The sequence below is a fragment of the Loxodonta africana genome, chromosome 5 (assembly GCF_030014295.1).
Source record: "Loxodonta africana isolate mLoxAfr1 chromosome 5, mLoxAfr1.hap2, whole genome shotgun sequence".
Classification (NCBI taxonomy): Eukaryota; Metazoa; Chordata; class Mammalia; order Proboscidea; family Elephantidae; genus Loxodonta; species Loxodonta africana.
In genome coordinates, this window is record NC_087346.1 from 59,154,960 (window position 1) to 59,175,356 (window position 20,397).

General features: G+C 34.9%; 1 protein-coding gene across 2 annotated transcripts in view; it reads right to left on the bottom strand.

Moving 5' to 3' along the window:
• The window catches only part of GRID2 (glutamate ionotropic receptor delta type subunit 2), a 1,644,765-nt gene that overhangs the window by 811,616 nt on the left and 812,752 nt on the right, over positions 1-20,397 (bottom strand). The window contains exon 3 of one of the 2 annotated variants that reach the window (XM_003414078.4): positions 15,514-15,798. The exons of the other annotated variant lie outside the window; for it this stretch is intronic. Within the exon in view, the coding sequence (XP_003414126.1) occupies positions 15,514-15,798 (285 nt within the window). The remainder of the gene's footprint in view (positions 1-15,513; positions 15,799-20,397) is intronic. 2 annotated transcript variants of the gene reach the window in all.

The window sequence follows — 20,397 nt, forward strand, 5'->3', positions numbered from 1 at the left end:
CAAAAGAATGATCAAATCTATCTTGGAAGAGGTACAACCAGAATGCTCCTTAGAAACAAGAATGATGAGACTACGTCTCACATACTTCGGAGATGTAATCAGGAGGGATCAGTCCCTGGAGAAGGACATCATGCTTGGTAAAGTAGAGGTTCAGTGAAAAAGGAAGACCTTCAGTGAGACGGGTTGACACAGTGGCTGCAACGATGGGCTCAAGCATAGCAAAGACTGTGAGGATGGTTCAGGATCAGGCAGTATTTTGTTCTGTTTTACATAGGGTTGCTATGGGTTGGAACTGACTTGATGGCCCTTAACCACAATAACAAAGTAAAAATATGATTAATTTCTACTGAAAATAATTTATACTAAAATAGATGAGCAGCCTATATTAGAATTTAATATGTAAATATATTTCTAACCTGACCCTAAAAAGATTTTAAGTGAGAAATATTGCACTGCATTATTCAGTGCATACCAATTGTCAGCATCCAAATAGATCCCTTTCTGAATCTAGTCTTTGCTTACTATGCACCAAATACTGTGGAAGGTTCTTGTAAGAGAATCCTGGACATGACAAAAACAACCCTGTCCTCATGAAGCTTATTATATACACAATTTGATGGTGATATAAGCCCTAATACAGAAAGTGGGATCTTACAATTTAACTCATTGTCCAAACCATAGTTGTGATTTAACTAAATTTAGTGGAATTTTCTGGAATGTATCAAAGCAGTAATTCTCAGTCTGATGACTGTCTTCAAATATTACCTTTAAAATATTAAATGAGAAATGGACAGAGATTTTTTTTCCTTTGCTCATCTCCTTCCCTCCTTCTGAGTAGATTAAGACAATTAATAATTTTGATCAGTTAGCACATTAAATACCTCACTTGGAGCAGGCGGATTTCATTAGTGCAAAGTTGATCTTAAAGTTTCTGCAGTATGGCAGAATGCCCAGATTTAAAATGAATATTTAGAACCTTGTGACTTTTTTTTAGATAAAAAGGTGTAGGTAATGCTGTTGGATACATTAGATACATCAATTAGCTGGATGGGTTTTCCCAACATATGAATAGTAAAGCATACTCTGTAAATGGCTTGGCTCCTGAGAAACAAGGCATTTAACCGTTGAGTGATTTTTACAATTTTGTTTGGAAGAATCCTCACTTCAAAAAGAATTTGAACCATTGGCCTTTATAGGTTTTGGGGGTTTTCTTGTTTTGTTTTTTTGGTATTAAGTGAAAAGATAATAGTATGCTGCATTAGATTCTGAGTGACACAGTTGAGCAACAGTGGTCCATCACTGAGATTCTCTGTTTGATATGAAATTGTGATTTGAGAATTAAGATCATAATATTTAAGTATAAGAGTCATTGTTACAGTTATGATGATCAATATTTTTAAAAGATATATTACTGATGAACACATGCAAAATAATAGAAGGTATGATTTTTAACTACTTGAAACAATATGTAGTAATGCAAAGAAAATAGTTCAGTAAGATGCTGCATTAATTACAGGTTTATTGATACACATTGAAGTAAACGAGAGAGTAGAAAGCTGGAAAGTGGCCAAATGAGCAATAAACAGCTTTAAGACTGTCTAGAGAGAGGGAGTTTATAATATTAGGGTCGTCAGACATTTGAAAACATCCTCAGGGTAATTATAAACATTTACAATCTATTAAGAAGAATGTGTCCATTTTATGGGCTTTGATTAAGCCTGCATCAAGACTACATGGAATAAATGTTTGTTTCTCACAAATGCATTCATGGGAACGGTCATTCAATGCTCATTTCAAAAGGGCCTCTCATGGGACAATTAAATTGCAAGGAAAGGGTGTTATACTGAAAGGTAGTGCTTAAGGACCTCAGTTCACTCAATCGTGTACTGACCTATAATTTGCGATCATTAAATGAATGTTTTCAATATGCAGAGAAGCCTATAAATAACCTATTTATGAATACCTGAGGTTGAATTTGTTTATTTTTGTGCAGATAGTGTTAAAAGTGTATATTTCTATCTGGCATATTTGATTTAGTCATTTCCATGCTAAGATATTTTATTTTATCAACACCTAGTATTCACCTTTTTAGGTCTTTATTCTATTCAGGAATACTTTTAGTTTAACAAATTATAGTTGAGATTTACACTATCCAAAAATTATTTTGTTAAATAGGAAAGACTGTTGAAACTAAGAATAATGTCAGAAAGTCTAAGAATATAAAATACTTTTGAGTTGACTAAAACAAGCAAACAATTTCAATCTAAACTAAAACAGTATGTTTTCAAGCTATTTTACAAAGTTGAATTATAATAAGTAAAATATTTATAATTTCCTTAATTTTGTTTTTCCTAAGCACAAGTGCATGTATCCACATGTGCCTACCCTTTACTCTTCCACTAGAGGATAATCATGTAACTCAGGCTGGTGACTTGAGCCCTCTAGGTCATGACCAACTTATTTGAATCAGAGATTTGAACAGGACCCAAACAGGGCCAGAGATTTTATATATGGGCATATGCTCTTACATATGACATATGAAAAAATGAAGAGAAAGGGTCATTCTTTTGTATAATAACATGTAAGGATGTGCTTGGTACCATCAGTGCCAGCTGTGTTACTGAGAATGAAGCCATTACACGAAATGAAGCAATATGAGTATATGGTAAGAGGGTACCTAATTACTTTCAGTAAGTTTGTGTCTCTATGTCATTGACCATAACAAGCTGTCTATTGTTATTGTTATTAGGTGATATCAAGTCAGTTTTGACTCGAAGTGACCCTATGCATCACAGAATGAAACACTGCCTGGTCCTACACCATTCTCACAATCATTGCTATGTTTGAGCCCATTGTTGATGCCACTGTGTCAATCCACATACTTGAAGATCTCCTTTTTCACTGACCCCCTACTTTACCAAGCATGATGTCCTTTTCCAGGGACTGATCCCTCCTGATAACATGCTCAAAGTGTGTGAGACAAAGACTTGCCATCCTTGCTTCTACGGAGCATTCTGACTGTATTCCTTCTAAGACAGACTTATTCGTTCTTCTGGCAGTCCATGGTATCTTCAATATTCTTTGCCAATACCATAATTCAAAGGAGTCAATTCTTCTTCAGTCTTCCTTATTCATTGTCCAGCTTTCCCATGCATATGAGGTGATTGAAAACATAATGGCCTGGGTCAGGCACACCTTACTTAGACTTTAAGGTGATGTCTTTGCTTTTCAACACTTTAAGGAGGTCTTTTGCAGCACATTTGCCCAATGCAATGCGTCGTTTGATTTCTTGACTACTGCTTCCATGGGTATTGATTGTGGATCCAAGTAAAATGAAATCCTTGAAATTCAATCTTTTCTCTGTTTATCATCATGTTGTTTATTGGTCCAGTTGTGAGGGTTTTGTTTTCTTTCTGTTGAGGTGTAATCCATACTGAAGGCTGTGGTCTTTGATCTTCATCAGTAAGTGCTTCAAGTCCTCTTCACTTTCAGCAAGCAAGGTTATGTCATCTGCATAAGGCAGTTTGTTGAGTCTTCCTCCAATCCTGATGCCCAGATTGGGTACGTATGGTGAAAGGATACAACCCTGACACACACCTTTCCTGACTTTAAACGATGCAGTATCCCCTTGTTGTATTCAAACAACTGCCTCGTGATCTATGTACAGGTTCCTCATGAGCACAGTTAGGTGTTCTGGAATTCCCATTCTTTGAAATGTTATCCATAATTTGTTATGATCCACACAGTCAAATGCCTTTACACAGTCAGTAAAACAGATAAACCTTTCTGGTATTCTCTGCTTTCAGCTAGGATCCATCTGACATCAGCAGTGATATTCTTGGTTCCAAGTCCTCTTCTGAATCTGATTTGAATTTCTAGCAGTTCCCTGTCAATGCACTGCTGCAGCTGCTTTTGAATACTTTTTAGCAAAACTTTGATAGAAACTTGCAAGTGACATTAATGGTATTGTTCAACAACTTCCACATTCTGTTGGATCACCTTTCTTTGGAATAGGAATAAATATGGATGTCTTCCAGTTTGTTGGTCAGGTAGTTTCTTCCAAATTTCTTGCCATGGGTGATTGAGCATTCCAAAGTTGCCATCTATTTGCTGAAACATCTTAATTGTTATTCTGTCAATTCCTAGAGCCTTGTTTTTGGCAATGCCTTCAGGGTGGCTTGAACTTCTTCCTTTAGTACTATCAATTCCTAATCAAATGCTACCTCCTGAAATGGTTGAACATCGACAAATTCTTTTTGATATCGTGACTCTGTGCATTCCTTCCACCTTCTTTTTATGCTTCCCGTGTCATTTAATATTTTCCCAGTAGAATCCTTAATATTGCAATTTGAGGCCTGAATTTTTTCTTCAGTTCTTTCAGCTTGTGTATGCTGACTGTGTTCTTTCCTTTCGGTCTTCTAACTCCAAGTCTTTGCACATATCATTATAACAATTTGTCTTCTGGAGCCACCCTTTGAAATCTCTTGTACAGTTCTTTTACTTCATCATTTCTTTCCTTTGCTTTAGCTACTTTCATTTAAGAGCAGGTTTCAGAGTATCTTCTGACATCCATTTTGATCTTTTTTTTCTTTTCTATCATTCTAATGACCTCTTGCTTTCTTCATATATGATATCTTTGATGTCATTTCACAAATCCTCTGGTCTTCAGTTATTAGTGTTCAACGTATCAAATCTATTCTTGAGATAGTCTCTAAATTCAGTAGGGATATACTCAAGGTAGTACTTTGATTCTTGTGGACTTGTTCTAATTTTCTTCAGCTTTAACTTGAGCTAGCATATGAGCAATTGATGGTCTATTCTGAAGTTGGCCCCTGGCCTTGTTCTGACTGATGATATTAAGCTTTTTCAGCATCTCTTTCCACAGTTGTAGTCAATTTGATTCCTGTGCATTCCATCCACCTAGGTCCATGTGTATAGTCACCATTTATGTTGGTGAAAAAAGGTATTTGCAATGAAGAAGTCATTGGCCATGCAAAATTCTATCATGCCACCTCCAGCATAGTTTCTATCACCAATGCCATATTTTCCAACTACTGACTCTTCTTCGTTTCAAACTTTCACATTCCAATTACCAGTGATTATCAATGCAGAAGTTGGTAAATATCTTCAGTTTCTTCATCTTTGGCCTTAGTGGGTGGTGCGTAAATTTGAATAATAGTAATATTAACTGGTCTTCCTTGTAGGCCTTTGGATATTATCCTATCACCGATAGCACTGTATTTCAGGATAGATCTTGAAATTTTTTTTTGGCAATGAACGCAACACCATTCCACTTCAAGCTGTCATTCCTGGCATTGTAGACTGTATGATTGCCTGATTCAAAATGGCCAGTATCCGTCCATTTCAGCTCGCTAATGCCTAGGATATTGATGTTTATGTGTTCCATTTCACTTTTGATGGCTTCTAATTTTTGTAGATTCATACTTATACATTGCATGTTCCAGTTTTTAGTGGATGTTTGCAGCTGTTTCTTCTCATTTTGAGTCATGCCATGTCAGCAAATGAAGGTCCTGAAAGCTTGATTCCATCCACGTCATTACAGTCTATTCTACTTTGAGAACGCAGCTCTTCCCCAGTCATCCTGAGGGGCTCATCTTTGGGCAGTCTATCAGACAGTGTTCCACTGCTATTCATAAGGTTTTTACTGGCTAATTCTTTTCAGAAGTGGACTGTAGAGTCCTTCTTCCTCATCTGTCTTAGTCTGGAAGCTCAGCTGAAACCTTTCCACCATGGGTGACCCTGCTGGTATTTGAATACTGGTGGCATAGCTTTCAGCATCACAGCAACACAGGAGCCCCCACAGTATGACAAACTGAGAGACACGTGGGGGGAAATTATTAGCATTGAGTCGTTTCCAGTTAGGCATAATGAATAATGTGGCTGTGAGTACTCTTGGAAAGAATTTGTGTGAATATGCACTCTCATTTCTCTAGATAATTACTTAGGAGTGGAATGGGGAAGGTTATTTGGTGGGTTTCTATTTAACTTTTAACAATTGGCCAAACAGTTCTCTAAAGTAGCTATAAATTTTTACTTTCCAACTAGCAAAACATGGAAGTTCCAGTTGTGGCCCACCCTTGCATACATGCAGTATTGTACTCTTTTTCTTTCCAGCTAATCTAGTGGATTATTGTTTTTAGGTGCTGTATAGTCAGCTCCAACTTACAGCAACCTCGTGTACAACAGAAAGAAATACTGCTCTGTCCTGTGCCATCCTGAGCTCATTGTTGCAGCCACTGTGCCAATCCATCCTGTTGAGGGTCTTTCTCTATTTGGCTGACCCTTTACTTTACCAAGCATGATGTCTGTCTCCAGGTAATGATCCCTCCTGATAAATGTCCAAAATATGTTAGACAAAGTCTCTCCATCCTAGCTTCTAAGGAACATTCTGGCTATACTTCTTCCAAGATAGATTTGTTCATTCTCTGGCAATCCATGGTATTTTCAATATTCTTCACCAACACCTTAATTCAAATGCATCATTTCTTCTTTGGTCTTCCTTAGTCATTGTCCAGTTTTCACAAACATGTTAGATGATTGAAAATACCATAGCTTAGGTCAGGTTCACCTTAGTCCTCAAAGTGACATCTTTACTTTTTAGCACTTTAATGAGGTCTTTTGCAGTAGATTTGCCCAATGCATTGCAAAAATTTCTTGTTACTATTATCCAATCATATATCTTGTTCTATGAATTATCTGCACAAGTCTTTTCCCCTATTTTAAATTAAATTTTGGTTCTCTTTTGTCTCAAACTGTTGCTTTATAGTATTTCTTTAATTTAAATGCATTCCATGAGCTTCATATATATATATGTATGTATAATTTTCCAATATTAAATAGAAGACATCAACCCACTGAACTTCAGGCATAATATAATGCAAAGAAAGCCAAGCCTACACTTATTTTGGAAAAAAGAAAAAAAAAACTTAAAAATCAAGAAGCTGAACTTTCACTTTCAGCAAGTATCAAAAGAAGACTATATTAACTCCAAAGTAGAAGAGAGAAAATAAAAAAGAGTGTAAATTAATGGAATAGAAAACATAAACACTAAACAAAACTAACAGAGTGGAAAATTATTAGTCCTTTGTAAAGATTAATAAAATTGATAAATCCCTAGCAAGGTTAATCATTAAAAACATTTTCTAGAAGACAAAAAACAAAACTTTTTAATATTAGGAACATTACTACAGATAACGTTATGGAAAGGAATAGACAAGACAAAAACTGGGAAAAATGAATTCCAATACACATACTGGAAAAACTTACATAAATGCATACAGCATTTAATTATCATCCGTTTCCTTTTCAAATATTACTTTATTTTTATAACATTCACACTTCTTTTTCTGGTACTCTCATTACATGGATATTAGACTTTTTTCTTTTCTTTTTTAAAATATTTCCCACAGGTTTTAGATTCCTTATTTTCTCTATTTTATTTTCGATAGGCATTTCTTCCTTCCTTTCTTGCATCAAATGGGCTATCTTTAAAATGATGTATGCAAAAGACAGATACATTGTAGCAATTTATTCCAAAAAACAGTTATCATTGACTTTATAAAATTCAAATCTTTAAGCACTTTTAATAGAATTTGAGCATTTTTTTGAAAGAAGACTTTGCACTCCGCTGAAAAAACTAGAAAACCTGTTAGAGTGAATATAAATCAGAAAGGATTTGAACGCTGTTCTACAGCAGTGTCACAACTATAGAAAATATGGTTTAAAAGACTTCGAATGTTCATGCTCACTTAAAAAAAAAAAAGCAAGTTCCTTTTTTTTTTAATTTTAAGAGACCACCATTTATTTAATCAGCCTTACTTCACACTTTGTCAACAAAAAGTATCATACTTTTCTTATTGGGAACTATATTATCCATCATGAAATACTCTTTAGGGCTATATTTTATTGTTTCAAAATTAAGCTTGCAAGGTTTGTAAGTTAATCATTCATTAATAAAGATTTGTAATATATAAACACATATTTTAAAATTATTCCAAGATAAGGAATTGATAGTACTTTCTTATGTCATCTTTTTGACACTGTGTTTTGCAATACAGTTTTCTACATAGAATGCACATTAAGTTAATGTTATGCTGACTTCTCAGTTCTATATTTTTGAAATAAAAATATTGTATGTAAGTAGGAGTTGTGTTTCCCTCCTTACATGCATTTAAATGTGGCTAAAACTTGTTTAGAATTCCTCCCCACAGCACTCTGGCCCAACCTTCTCCAGGTACCAATTAAATATGCTACCTTCAAATGTGGACTTTTATTAAATTTATATTACTTATTGTATTCAATTTTTTTTTTCAGCTGTTAGTATTTCATTAACAAAAGGAATTATTCTGATTACATTAGTAAAACTTTGTTACAACTGTAAAATGGAGTATTGGGCTGGGTGACCCAGGACAAAGCCATTTTTAATTCTCCTGGAATCTAGATTTCTGAATTCATGGAGTTGGGGTGTTCCACCCAGGCCATCTGCCCTTAGGTGTCTTCTTGAACCTTGAACTTTTAAGGAAGTGTTTCTTAAAGTCACCTTTGAGGTAAACAATAGCCTAGTAATAAGCAGCTTAGAGGAGATCATTTTGGGTTAGGCATTGGGTTCTTTTGGAAAATTATCTATTTTCAGAAGCAGAAACTGCAGGGTCTGTCTAGAACCTGTGTTTTAGGATGTCCTTTGTGACTCTGTAATCAACGAACTTTGCAAATCTGCCGGTGTTTTAATGTCATCTCCTGAAAAATTAACATAATCAAGACCTATATAACATACTTTCTCTGTCCCCCTCTTTGAAGCACCTTCCCAATATGGTCATTCCAGTTGGCACTACCTGATTCAAATCGTATCACTCACAATAAATGTATTAAAATAATTTTTGGTGTTTCTCTGTGCATTTAGGTTTTTGACACACAGTTTTAAAAATAAGATTTTTAACTTTTAATTCTCTGTTGTACATAAATTAAATTTCAAAAATTTCCAAGTGTCCTCAAAAAAAAAATTTTTTTTTTTTTTTCCTAATGGATAATTTTCCTTCTTGATAAAGTAAAATAAGCAAGTAAGGGAAGCATTTGAATCCTACTACAATCCTTGACAAAGCATGAAGAAAATAAACTTGTTGTTTATGACATGAAGTTTAAATCAACCATATAAACTAGAATTTATTATAATGCTTTTTTTTTTTTTTAACCCGTTCTTATGGGGAGGATAGCATACTGAATTCAAATGGTGGTGATTGTTCAAGGCTCAAAGTGGGGAAGGGCATGTAATGTTAAATTGTGGGTGGGGCTCTTTGTACCAATTTAATATACTGCTGCTTTTGCTTCTACATCTGAATGGATAGTAGGAATTGAAGTGTTATATGCTTCTACTTTCCTGTCCCATAAATACTCAAGGAGATTTTCCTAATCAGGAAGAACCTCATTTAGAGAAATGCTAGTTGGACAAAACCCATTCCCATCACCATCAAGTCAATTCTGACTCATAGTGACCCTAAACACCCTTGCAGTTAATGACCAGGATTTAGCACAAGTACCTCTGCCCTCTGATGTCCAAAGTTTTCACTATGTAGATGAAATACTGTTGGTTGATAAGGCAGAAGCGTTAGTCTCATGGCTGTGACTGCAGTATTATCATAGCCATGGCTGTGACTGCAGTATTACCACACATCTGACAACAGAAGTGGCTGATAAACCCCAACAAAAGTCAGCAGTATGCTCAACAAGTAAAGTTTCCTCATACTATATGGGCAGATATGCAATGTTCAATTCCTCCTGCAAGATAAGGAAAAAAACAACTCTCCCTTCCACAAAACCACCTCCAGAAAAATGGCCATGCAAGTTAATGAATTCTGAAAATGTATGACTTTGTGACTCATGTTTTTGCTAACTGGAGCCTCAGAAAAAAGGAGATAGCTTCCTCCCAGAGAATCACCTTGAAGTTTTAGACTTGTTGCTTCCCCTAACATGGTCCATGTTTTTCTGAAAGACAGTTATTAGATCATTATCGAGTTCTTATTCAAATGGAATGCCTGACCCATGAACAGCCCGATATTCTCATTTTGGGATGGGTTAGCTCAAATTCATAGACTGCCAAGATCTGAAGGACCCAAGAAGCATCCCTATGAAATGGAAATAGTGTGTTCAGGAACATGACAAGCCGGCAGTGGCATCTCAGTTTTATATGAAAAAAGTGAGAACTATCTTTTGGGGGGATATCTTATCCCATTCCACCACCCGAAGCAAAGTGCTGATTCTATAAGGCCTTGATTCACAAAGGTTTTCATAAGCAAATGGGACCAGTTTACAGATGGTTCTATTAAGCTGAAACCCGATAGTGTTCACTGGGGATTCCTTGGGTGATTCAACGTCAGTGCCAGCCATACAGTACTGAAAATGATTATGGTTACTTTGCTAAGTGCACAGAACTCAAGGCTGCTCTCCTAGCTCTGTACAATACAGAGTATGGAGCGTTGTACTTATGGGGAAATTTTCCAGAAGCCTAGATGGCGTGGAAACAAATAGTTAATATCATTGTTAGCTGCCCTTAAGTCGGCTCCAACTCACGGTAACCTTATGTATAACAGAATGAAAAGTTGCCCCGTCCTGTGCCATCTTCACAAGTGCCCTCCAACTACAAGCTCACCTTCCCGCACAACATCAGAAAATATTATGTTGTAATCCATAAGGTTTTCATTGGCAGATTTTTAGAACTAGATCAACAGATCTTTCTTCCTGGTCTGTCTTAGTTTGGAAGTTCTGCTGAAATCTGTTCGCCATGGGAGACCTACTGGTATTTGAAATACCAGTTGTACAGCTTCTAGCAACATCCAAGCCACCACAATATGATAAGCTGATGGATGGGTGATGGTAGTTAATATTACTGGGAGGCAATTCTCCATGGGTCTCTTCTGTTGCGGCACATCTTGCACGCAGAAGGTCTCTTGAGGGAAGTTGTTGTTAGTTGCCTTCAACCTGGTGCTGATTCATGGTGACCGTGTGTCCAACAAAATGAAACATTGTCCAGTCCCCCTCTTCACGATTTTTGGTATGCTTGAGCTTACTGTTGTGGCCACTGTGTATTTTGAGTGCTTTCTAACCTAGGGGCTCATCTTCCAGCACTAGATCAGACAATATTCTGTTGTGAGCCATAGGGTTTTCATTGCTTAATTTTGAGAAGTAGATCATCAGGCCTTTAGATAGACTTATTTATTGTCCAGTATAATAATGTTTCACTCTGGAAATGTTGAACAAGCTTACTAGCGGCCCATTATTGGAAGCTCAGGGTTCATTAACTATCATAAAAGTCCACTGCATGTATGGCATCCATCTGAGCTACTCCACAATGCCTCGTGGGACTTGAAGCCAAGGGGAAATGATATCAACATAAGGCCATGCTGCTTAATGTGTCATGAGTCTTCAAGCTCTTTGTCCAGGAGTGTTGGGTCTTCTGCTTGCATCCATGAAACTTAGGTAGGGTTAACTTGTTAGCTTGCAATAGGAAAAAATCTCAGACAACAACAATTCTTGACAATATCACATTCTAACCCTCACTGTAAGAGATCCTGAGGAATGCAGTCTTTCAAGTGGAGTATTGTTCTCTCAAATAAATTTGGCATTCTGTTAGCAAAGAAAAAGGGAGAATGGACATTGTGTAGGCAAGCAGCTATCTCTGCTACAAATGAATTTGCCTACTTTGGCCCAATGACTGTCCCGTACACAATCTGCAGGCTTCAAGTATTGGTTCTCTTTAATAAAGATGATTCTATACATTTTACTTATAGGTTTTTTTTTTTTTTTTATTTCACAGTCAGAATTAATGTTATTCTTATTTCTATAGCGTCAAAATACTCCAGCGGTTGAAAGCAGGGACTATTGATGAGACTATCGTGATTGATTTTGGGCTTCTTTATTTACTCACAAGGTACTTGACTTTTCATTGCCTCAGTTTTTCATTTGTAAAAATAAATAAATAACAATAATATCTTCCCCAGGGGGCTATTGTGAAGATTCAATGAGATAATTCACGTAAAGCACTTAGAACAGTGCCTGACACATAGTAAAAGCCTGACATGTAGTAAAAGCCCTTGTTTAGCCCTTGTTAAATTCTTGGGTCAAAGTTCACTGCAACGTCTTTGCAATCATCATAAATGGTTAAGAGCTGTAGTGGCTTTAAATCTCAGCTCTGACTCTTTTATGTTTCTGTGAACAAGTTATCCATCAGTTGTTTCAGTTTTCCAGTTTCTAAGATCATGATAATAATATTAACTGTTAAGAAGATGAAACTATGCAATGTAAAACACTTATTCTACAGCCTATCAAATAAAAATATTAATTAGTATTTTAATTAATCCGAGACCTGGTCACACATTCTCCCTATTGGAATGGCTACTTACTTCACGTTGCTGCCTCTTAAAGTCAAACCTAACTTGCATAATGGAGATCTAAGTCTACCCATAAAGCCTTTGATCACTGTTGCCAAAATTAAACTTTTCTCTTTACACACCAATAGCATTCAGTTTGCCTCATTTATATGACATTTAACTCATGATTTTTCTCTATTAAGGGAATCATAAACATTTTTTATCTCTTTTGTAATTATGAGCTTCTTAAAGTCTCGAACTACAATTTGTTAAATTTCTTATCTCATACTTCATATTGCACTAAACAAATAGGTAATAGACATTTCCTGAATGACATTTTTAAAAGCTCAACACTTCCAAATTTCTTTTCAGGCATTTTCTTTTTTTAATGTCTTGAATCAATCCATTCAAAGAAAGTTTCCACTTTTTTTTTTTTTCTTCTTCTTTTCATCCATTTACTTAGAATCAAAGCCTTGAATTTGCTTTGTTAGGGAATTTAAAGTAGACTTTTATACTGAGTCCTTAATCATAATTAACTGCTTTTGAAAAAGTGCTTCTCTAATTAACTGGGTATAGAAATCTAAGTTTTTTTTTTAAGTATATATTTCTAAGCAAACTACATCTTCAATAACATTTGGTCTCAGCACGCTGCCTGATTCCATCCATAGATAATACTTAGTAATCCATTCCTTAATGAAAGCAATTCCTGATGAGCAAGATAAAAGTCAAGTACAATCCCAGTGTTGGAGCTAAAAATGATGACATTGATGTATGGATCTGTAAATACATGTAGCCCTTCTTGAAGGTACAAGGTATTTGGATAGCGTGGTATTTATTTTGGACTCTAGCCCAGTTTTTTTGCCAGCAAGATTTATTGTAAGTATCAAAGGGAAATTTTCTTTCATTAAACAAGGGTATTGGAAATAATTTTAATATACAAGCAGGGTAATTTTTCATGAATTATTAAGTAATAAGTCAAAAGCAAGTTTATCATCAGAGTAAAGGAAAACACGCTTTTTTGTTTTTTTGTAAAACAAACACTGCTTCTTAACAGAGGACCCAGTCATGCACCATATGATTACAATGTCTTATTTAATCAGAGGCAAACTGAAGAATAAAGAATGAGGGACTTCAAACGTACATAAATGATTCTGTGACCATATATTTAGTGTGTATTTTTAAAAATTTATTTCATGGATAACAAAAATATCTTCCCGTATAAGAATTTCCTGACTATAATTCATATAGGATTTGGAAACAAGTTAACAAGGGTGGTGTAGATTTTTTTTTCCCTCGTGGATATTTACAATCAAAGCGTAAAATTCTCTCTCTCTTTGTTTTGTTATGGGAATGCCTTAATCAAAAATCACTTTTTCTGTTCTTTATTTTACAGGCTTATCTATTTTGACAGGACAAAGTGAAAAATATTTTCCCTTCTTAAAGAGTCAGTTTTTAAAATTTCATTATTTCAAGCTATGTTCAGGTAGTTGGCATAGAAATACCATATAAATTTTTAAGAAGGCAACAAATTTGAACGGAAGGCTATTGACAAAAGCATACTAAGCATGTCGATTTCCAGAAATGAAAAGTTTACTATGCTCAATAAATAACCATATCTGTCAATTTCAAACCTCAGTATGGTTTCTAGCCTCACTTTTACTGATGAGCCAATTATTTTCTATTTCTTTTTTTGTTTATTTTACTCATTTCAAGTCTGTTCGTTTTTGTTCTGTGACCCCTAAACAATATGATTTAAGCAACGAAAATACAGATTTCCGTGCTGGAGAGAAAGGAGCCTGTTTCTAGAGAGATCACAGATATTTGGCTGAAGCCTACTCATCAAGGCTAATGGGACTCTGGCTGCCAAAACCCCATGCGACATTTGAATATTTAGGGCTAAATGTAACTGCCACTTGCTCCCCCTCTCTGCGTGTCCACAGGAGCTCTTATTTCTTGCTTTCCAGATTTCTGCCAACCTGTCCGTGCTCAGTTCTACTGATGTTACTTTCTGGCTCACTCTTCTAACTACTGTCCAATATTATTCACAATGCTGAGTAGGCTATGAAAATAAAACAGCTTATTTTTATTTTCATTTTTGGCTAAGAAAAATGGTCACACTACAGAGGGCGAAATCCTTTCTGATTTTCTTAAGATAAAATGTAAAATTAGATTCATCCACACTAAATGCACTATTTTTCTAAGACTCTTTCCCGAGACATAACCTCTAAAAAAACCCCATGTTTCAAAATATACATTCTTTATCAAGAGCTGTTTATTTCCCTTCATTTGACCACACCTGTCTCTATTCCTCTTTTTCCCTCTCTAATGACAAACCTATACTTGTACATCTTGGGGATCAGTTAATCAGAAAACAGGTATATTAATGCATAAAAATATATTGAATCAAAAAATAATATTATTTTTGCTTTCTTTTCTCAATTTAGACTCAAATAAAAATATCAAGGAAAAGTGTTTTTTTTTTTTTCCTCAAATTACCATAAATTTAGGGACAATGCTTTGTTACCTTGAAAAATTAAATAGATAAATGTTGTACTACCCGTATTTTTGTTAGATTTCATTTCATAGGGAATATGCAGTAGTAATATCAGTGACCCCAAAAGAGTTCAGTACTGAGTAGGAAGATCTGTCACTTTTTTTTTTAATCAATTAATAAAAAAAAAAAATTTTATTTCAATTAATAAGGTAGGCTTTTTTTTTTTTTTGCACTGTTCTGGCATCTATCTGAAATGCTATTTTATTATCAAATAGAGGTATCAGATTTTTTGAAAGGGAAAAATACAGTATTGAAATGTATTACTGATTTGCCATTATTTGAAAAATTTCAAGATATACCAGGGTCAGATTTCCTTTGGAAACATTTATAAACTGAGCATTAGATGCAAGTGTTTATTTTTTTTAATTTGACATCAAAAGAATTTAACACAAAAGGATTGAACTTGATGACCTTAGCCACGTTTTTTATTATTGCTGCTAGCTTTGTAAGAAGAATATGAAAAGACAAGAAATCCACAATAACAACCAGTAAGCTCCTTGATATTTTTCAGAATTTATGCTGTGATTTCCCACGCAAATAGGAAGCTTACAACACTGACATAAACCAACAAACACTTACCATAGTCACTATCATAGAATATAATGAATTTCTGCCAGGCATACTCTGTGACCACTCTCAGTATAACATCATTCAAGTAGACTGGTGGGCGAACTGAGAGAGTGTAGTCATCATTTCTGTTACTCCGGGTGAGTCCACAGCCACTCCTTGGGGTTCCAGCTGTTGAACGCTGAATGAAGAGGTGGGGTATGTGCATGGCATCTGCCAGAGACTGGAGGGACCCCGCTGATGTGCAGCCAATCGAGCTGACCAGGGCCAAGATGCCTTGATTCATAAGTTCACAGGCTACAAGAAAGCACAGTAATATTTAAATGCCAAAGGGTTCTATATATTTCCCCTTTTTGAGTAGTTGTGAATAAAGCTTCTAGGGTTATAGGTATGAAACATTTAAAAATGGAAACATTCTATGGGAGTAGATCCTCAAAGTACAAAGTGCTATTCACATTTGGTAAAATAATTCTGCCCTCATTAGCTGTGGACCTTGTGAAAATTACTTAGTTTATCTTGGTCTCAGTTTCATTATCTGTAAAGAGGGTATAAATGCACCAATCTTACAGGATTATTGCAAGGATTAGAGATAATGCAATGTCTGTAATTTGCCTCTCACATGGTAGGAACTTAATTAGTGATAGCTGTAACTATATAATCATCAGTGTATAATTCAGAGAAAAGATAGTTCCCTACTGAGTATATAATAAATGGTTTAAATAAGGATATACTAAGCAAACTGATAAATTGATGAAGGGGAAGATGAAAGGTTGAAAGAAGTTATTTATGGTCAAAAAAACCGATAGCTATTCTGGTATCTAAAAATTCGATAGCACTTTGTCCTTCTCAATAAACTGGTGAAATGAAAATATTTTTATGCTTTCCATTAACAGTTATACAAATCATAGTTAAATCAAATACTAAATTTCACTAACTCATTCTGGCTCTCAGTTGACAATTTCTAATTCCCTCTATACAGTTTATGATCTTTCCTTTAATTACAATCTAATAATTCTGCATGTAAATATGTATTTACCTTAAAGCACATTTCAAACTAGATCAAATATTAATTATAACATTAATTATTTGTAAAGATACAATATCCATACAGAAAATAGTTAAGAAAGTATCTCAGAATTCCTGTGGTGAACACAAAAGTGTGGAAATAAATTCAAAAGTAAATTCAGAATGAATCAAGCCAAATTAATTCCATTTGCGAGAAGTTAGTTATTATATTTGATTGCAGGTAAAACTAAGGCATTCTGTGTATAATATTCTCAGTATTCAGACTTCATTACAGATTATATAGACTATATAATTCTTGCAAAATTCAAAGAAAAACTTAGATGGCAAGCACCACTATGTAATTAATTGGCCAGTTAATAAAGGCTGATTTATAGTGCAGGATTAGAAGTATTATACTAATGATATGCATATAAACATCAAATAAATTTATTATAGTAAATGTTAAGCAAACCAGTAAGTACAAAACAAATGAACAATTATTAGGGACATAATTTTGAAGCACTGCTTCATGAGAAAGGTTATACTGGTTTCAAATATATTTGAAAGATAGCAGCAGGGATGAATGGTTTTTAGACCATAACAAATTAAAGTTGGCATTCAGTAAAGATCACACATGGATCCTACTCAAGTTCATGAATTCTGCATTTATAGAAAACAAAATGAATTTACAGTTATAATTTCAATGAGTTTACTCCAAAGACATGATCAAAAGATTGTTTCATTATTATGGTAGAGAAAACCACTATCAATTTACAAAAGCAAATAAAATTTTTGTTTTTTTAGATTCTGCTTAAATTCTTGGCTCATTTAGCATTTAAAACTAAATTTGAAAAAGCAAAATAAGAAGTGTGCCTTAAAATGTAGAGTTGGATTCCGTCTTCAGATTACACTAATTATAAATACTAAGTAAATGCAATGTTTTATGTATCTCTACCACAAGAATAATAAAATTATATAGAAGTTTAGATAAAAAATTCAGTTTCAGTATTACACAGTTACATATAACATTGCAGAAAAAACTGTTTTAACGCTCAAATTTAGAAGAATAAACTTGAAAAGAAGTCTAATGCCTAGTAGACCCATGGAAACCCTGGTGGCATAGTGGTTAAGAGCTACAGCTGCTAACAAAAAGGTCTGAAGTTCAAATCCACCAGGTGCTCCTTGGAATTCCTATGGGGCAGGTCTACTCTGTCCTATATGGTTGCTATGAGTAGGAATCAATTTTATGGCGACAGGTTTAATAGAAACATTTTTTTTGTATGTAATCTGTGATTTATTCCAATCAACTATGCTACTTCTGATTAACTCCTACTGGAAAGAACACAAAGCAAACATAAAAAAAAAAAAAAACTATAATATAATCAAAAGCATTTTTTTTTTAATTATCTACTATTTGGTATCCACCCTGCTACATACATGAGCAAGAAAAACTTAGATTTGTGTATAACTCAAAGTAGGAAGCATCAGAAATTACAATATATTATTAGATTTGAAAGGTAATTTATAGATAATCTAGCCCAGTCATAGCAAATTGGCTTTAAATACTGTGCCAAACTTCACTTATAAGTTGATATCATGGAACACTACTTTGAGAAAGATTCTTTTACTCAATAAGAAGGAGTATTCAAATCATTTTGTCAGGTTTTTTATAGGAAAGGACTGGGAGAGTAGTGACCTGCAAGTCGTAGACTTACATCCTTCTTATAGTGTCAACCCTCTATCCTGTAGTTATCAATAAAGAATTCCCCCTTCCAAAAAAAAAAAAAATGACCCAGGTCTCTAACTCATGGCCCAATGTTCTTTTCACCTCAACAAACAAAGAACGGAGTCTATTTTATTTGTAACCCTAAAATTATATATGATAAAGAAAAGCTATAGAAAGAGTTCTTGCTAGGGGAAACCTAAATTGGAGAGCACTGTCTATTGTTGGGTTTTGTGAAAAAAGGTGATTCCACTGAAGAAGAAAGGAAGAGCTCAGGCACCTAAAGGAATTGGGGTTGGGTGACCGAAAGCACAACCACAACTGAGAACATATAAGAATGAGTGTGAAAGATAGCCTATCTTCTCCCTTTCAATGCTATATTTGATGTTCATTTTGTTCTATTTTACCAACTTAAAATGTTGGTTGAAAGAGAAGATACAAATTGATTTGCTCTGGTCTTCAGTCCTCCATAGTGATTTAAAGGTTAGTATAAAAGACAGACAATAAATCATGATGACAGAAAAGAGATTTGAGAAAATAAAGGAATGTACCAAGAACAAAAGGAAAGCTGAATGAAGTAGTTTACCTTTTACTACAAGAATTCCATGTCTTGACTAACAGAAGGCTGCATTATTTAGAGGTTTATTTCTATAGAATGCATACTTCATTTTATCAGATATAGTATGAAAACAATTTGGAAGATCACAGTGTGTTTGTGCATGTATCTACCTTTTTTATTATAAGAATCCAAGCCAAGTGCTTCTCAATGGCATATTTCTTTCCTACAATTAATTCAGGCCCTGTGATTTATTTTTATTATGTATACATGTAGACACAGGCATCTATACATATAGATCATATTGAGCAACTTGCCAGATTTTTGACTCCAGCTGTTTTAAGATTTTAACACTATCAGAAATGTTTGCAGCCTGCACTAATTGCCGACAGCACACCCATTCCCTCTTTTTTAATAGCAACTACAGTCAGCAGCACTTTTGCCATTTTTGATCATTCAGCACTTACGGAAACGAAGTTGGCTGTATATGTATGTAGCTTTAAGTTAAACAATGTTCATGTACAGTTTTTTGTTTTCATTTCTGAAACTAATCAGTTAGAGTTTTCTTTTTTTTTGTTAAGTAATATAAGATTAAAAACAAAGCCCTTAAAGAGGAGTGACACTGATTACTCAATGAGAATGCAGTGAAAAATTTTTAGATTGCTCTACTGTCCTTGAAAATATATATACCTAGTGATATTTTCGACTTATTTATATTGACCAAGTTTTACCAATACAACCTTTTCCAATAATTATAAGACACATTAGGACTTTGACACATTCACAATTTGTTTGCCCATTCATATATTTATTCTTCAACATACATTTATCAGCTATCAACCATATGCCAAGAACTTATCTGGAGATCAGAGAATGAATATGACAGGTTCTATCCTCAACCAAACCATGGTGTTTTCAGTTGCCTTATATGCACGTGAAAGCTGGACAATGAATGAAGAAGACTGAAGAAGAATCGATGCCTTTGAATTATGGTGTTGGCAAAGAATATTAAATATATTATGGTCTACAAGAAGAAAGAACAAATATGTCTTGTAAGAAGAACAGCCAGATGCTCCCTAGGAGCTAGGATGGTTAGACTTCATCTCACATACTTTGGACACGTTATCAGGAGGGATCAGTCCCTGGAGAAGGATATCATGCTTGGTAAAGTAGAGAGGCAGTGAAAAAAGAGGAAGACTGTCAACGAGATGGATTGACACAGTGGCTGCAACAATGGGCTCAAGCATAACGATTGCAAGGATGGCACAGGACTGGGCAGTGTTTTCTTCTGTTGTACGTAGGGTCGCTATGATTCAGAACCAACTCGATGGAACCTAACAACAACAACATCCTTAAAGAGCTCCAATCTATTCACCATAAAAAAGCAAAACCAAACCCAGTGCTGTCAAGCTGATTCCGAGTTATAGTAACCCTATAGGACAGAGTAGAACTGCCCCACAGAGTTTCCAAGGAGTGCATGGTGGATTCGAACTGCCAACCCTTTGGTTAGCAGCTGTAGCACTTAACCACTACGCCACCGGGGTTTCCCTATTCACCATAGTGTTTCAAAAATCTGCCCTGAACCAGAAGGAAAAAGGGAGATTTGTGAAAT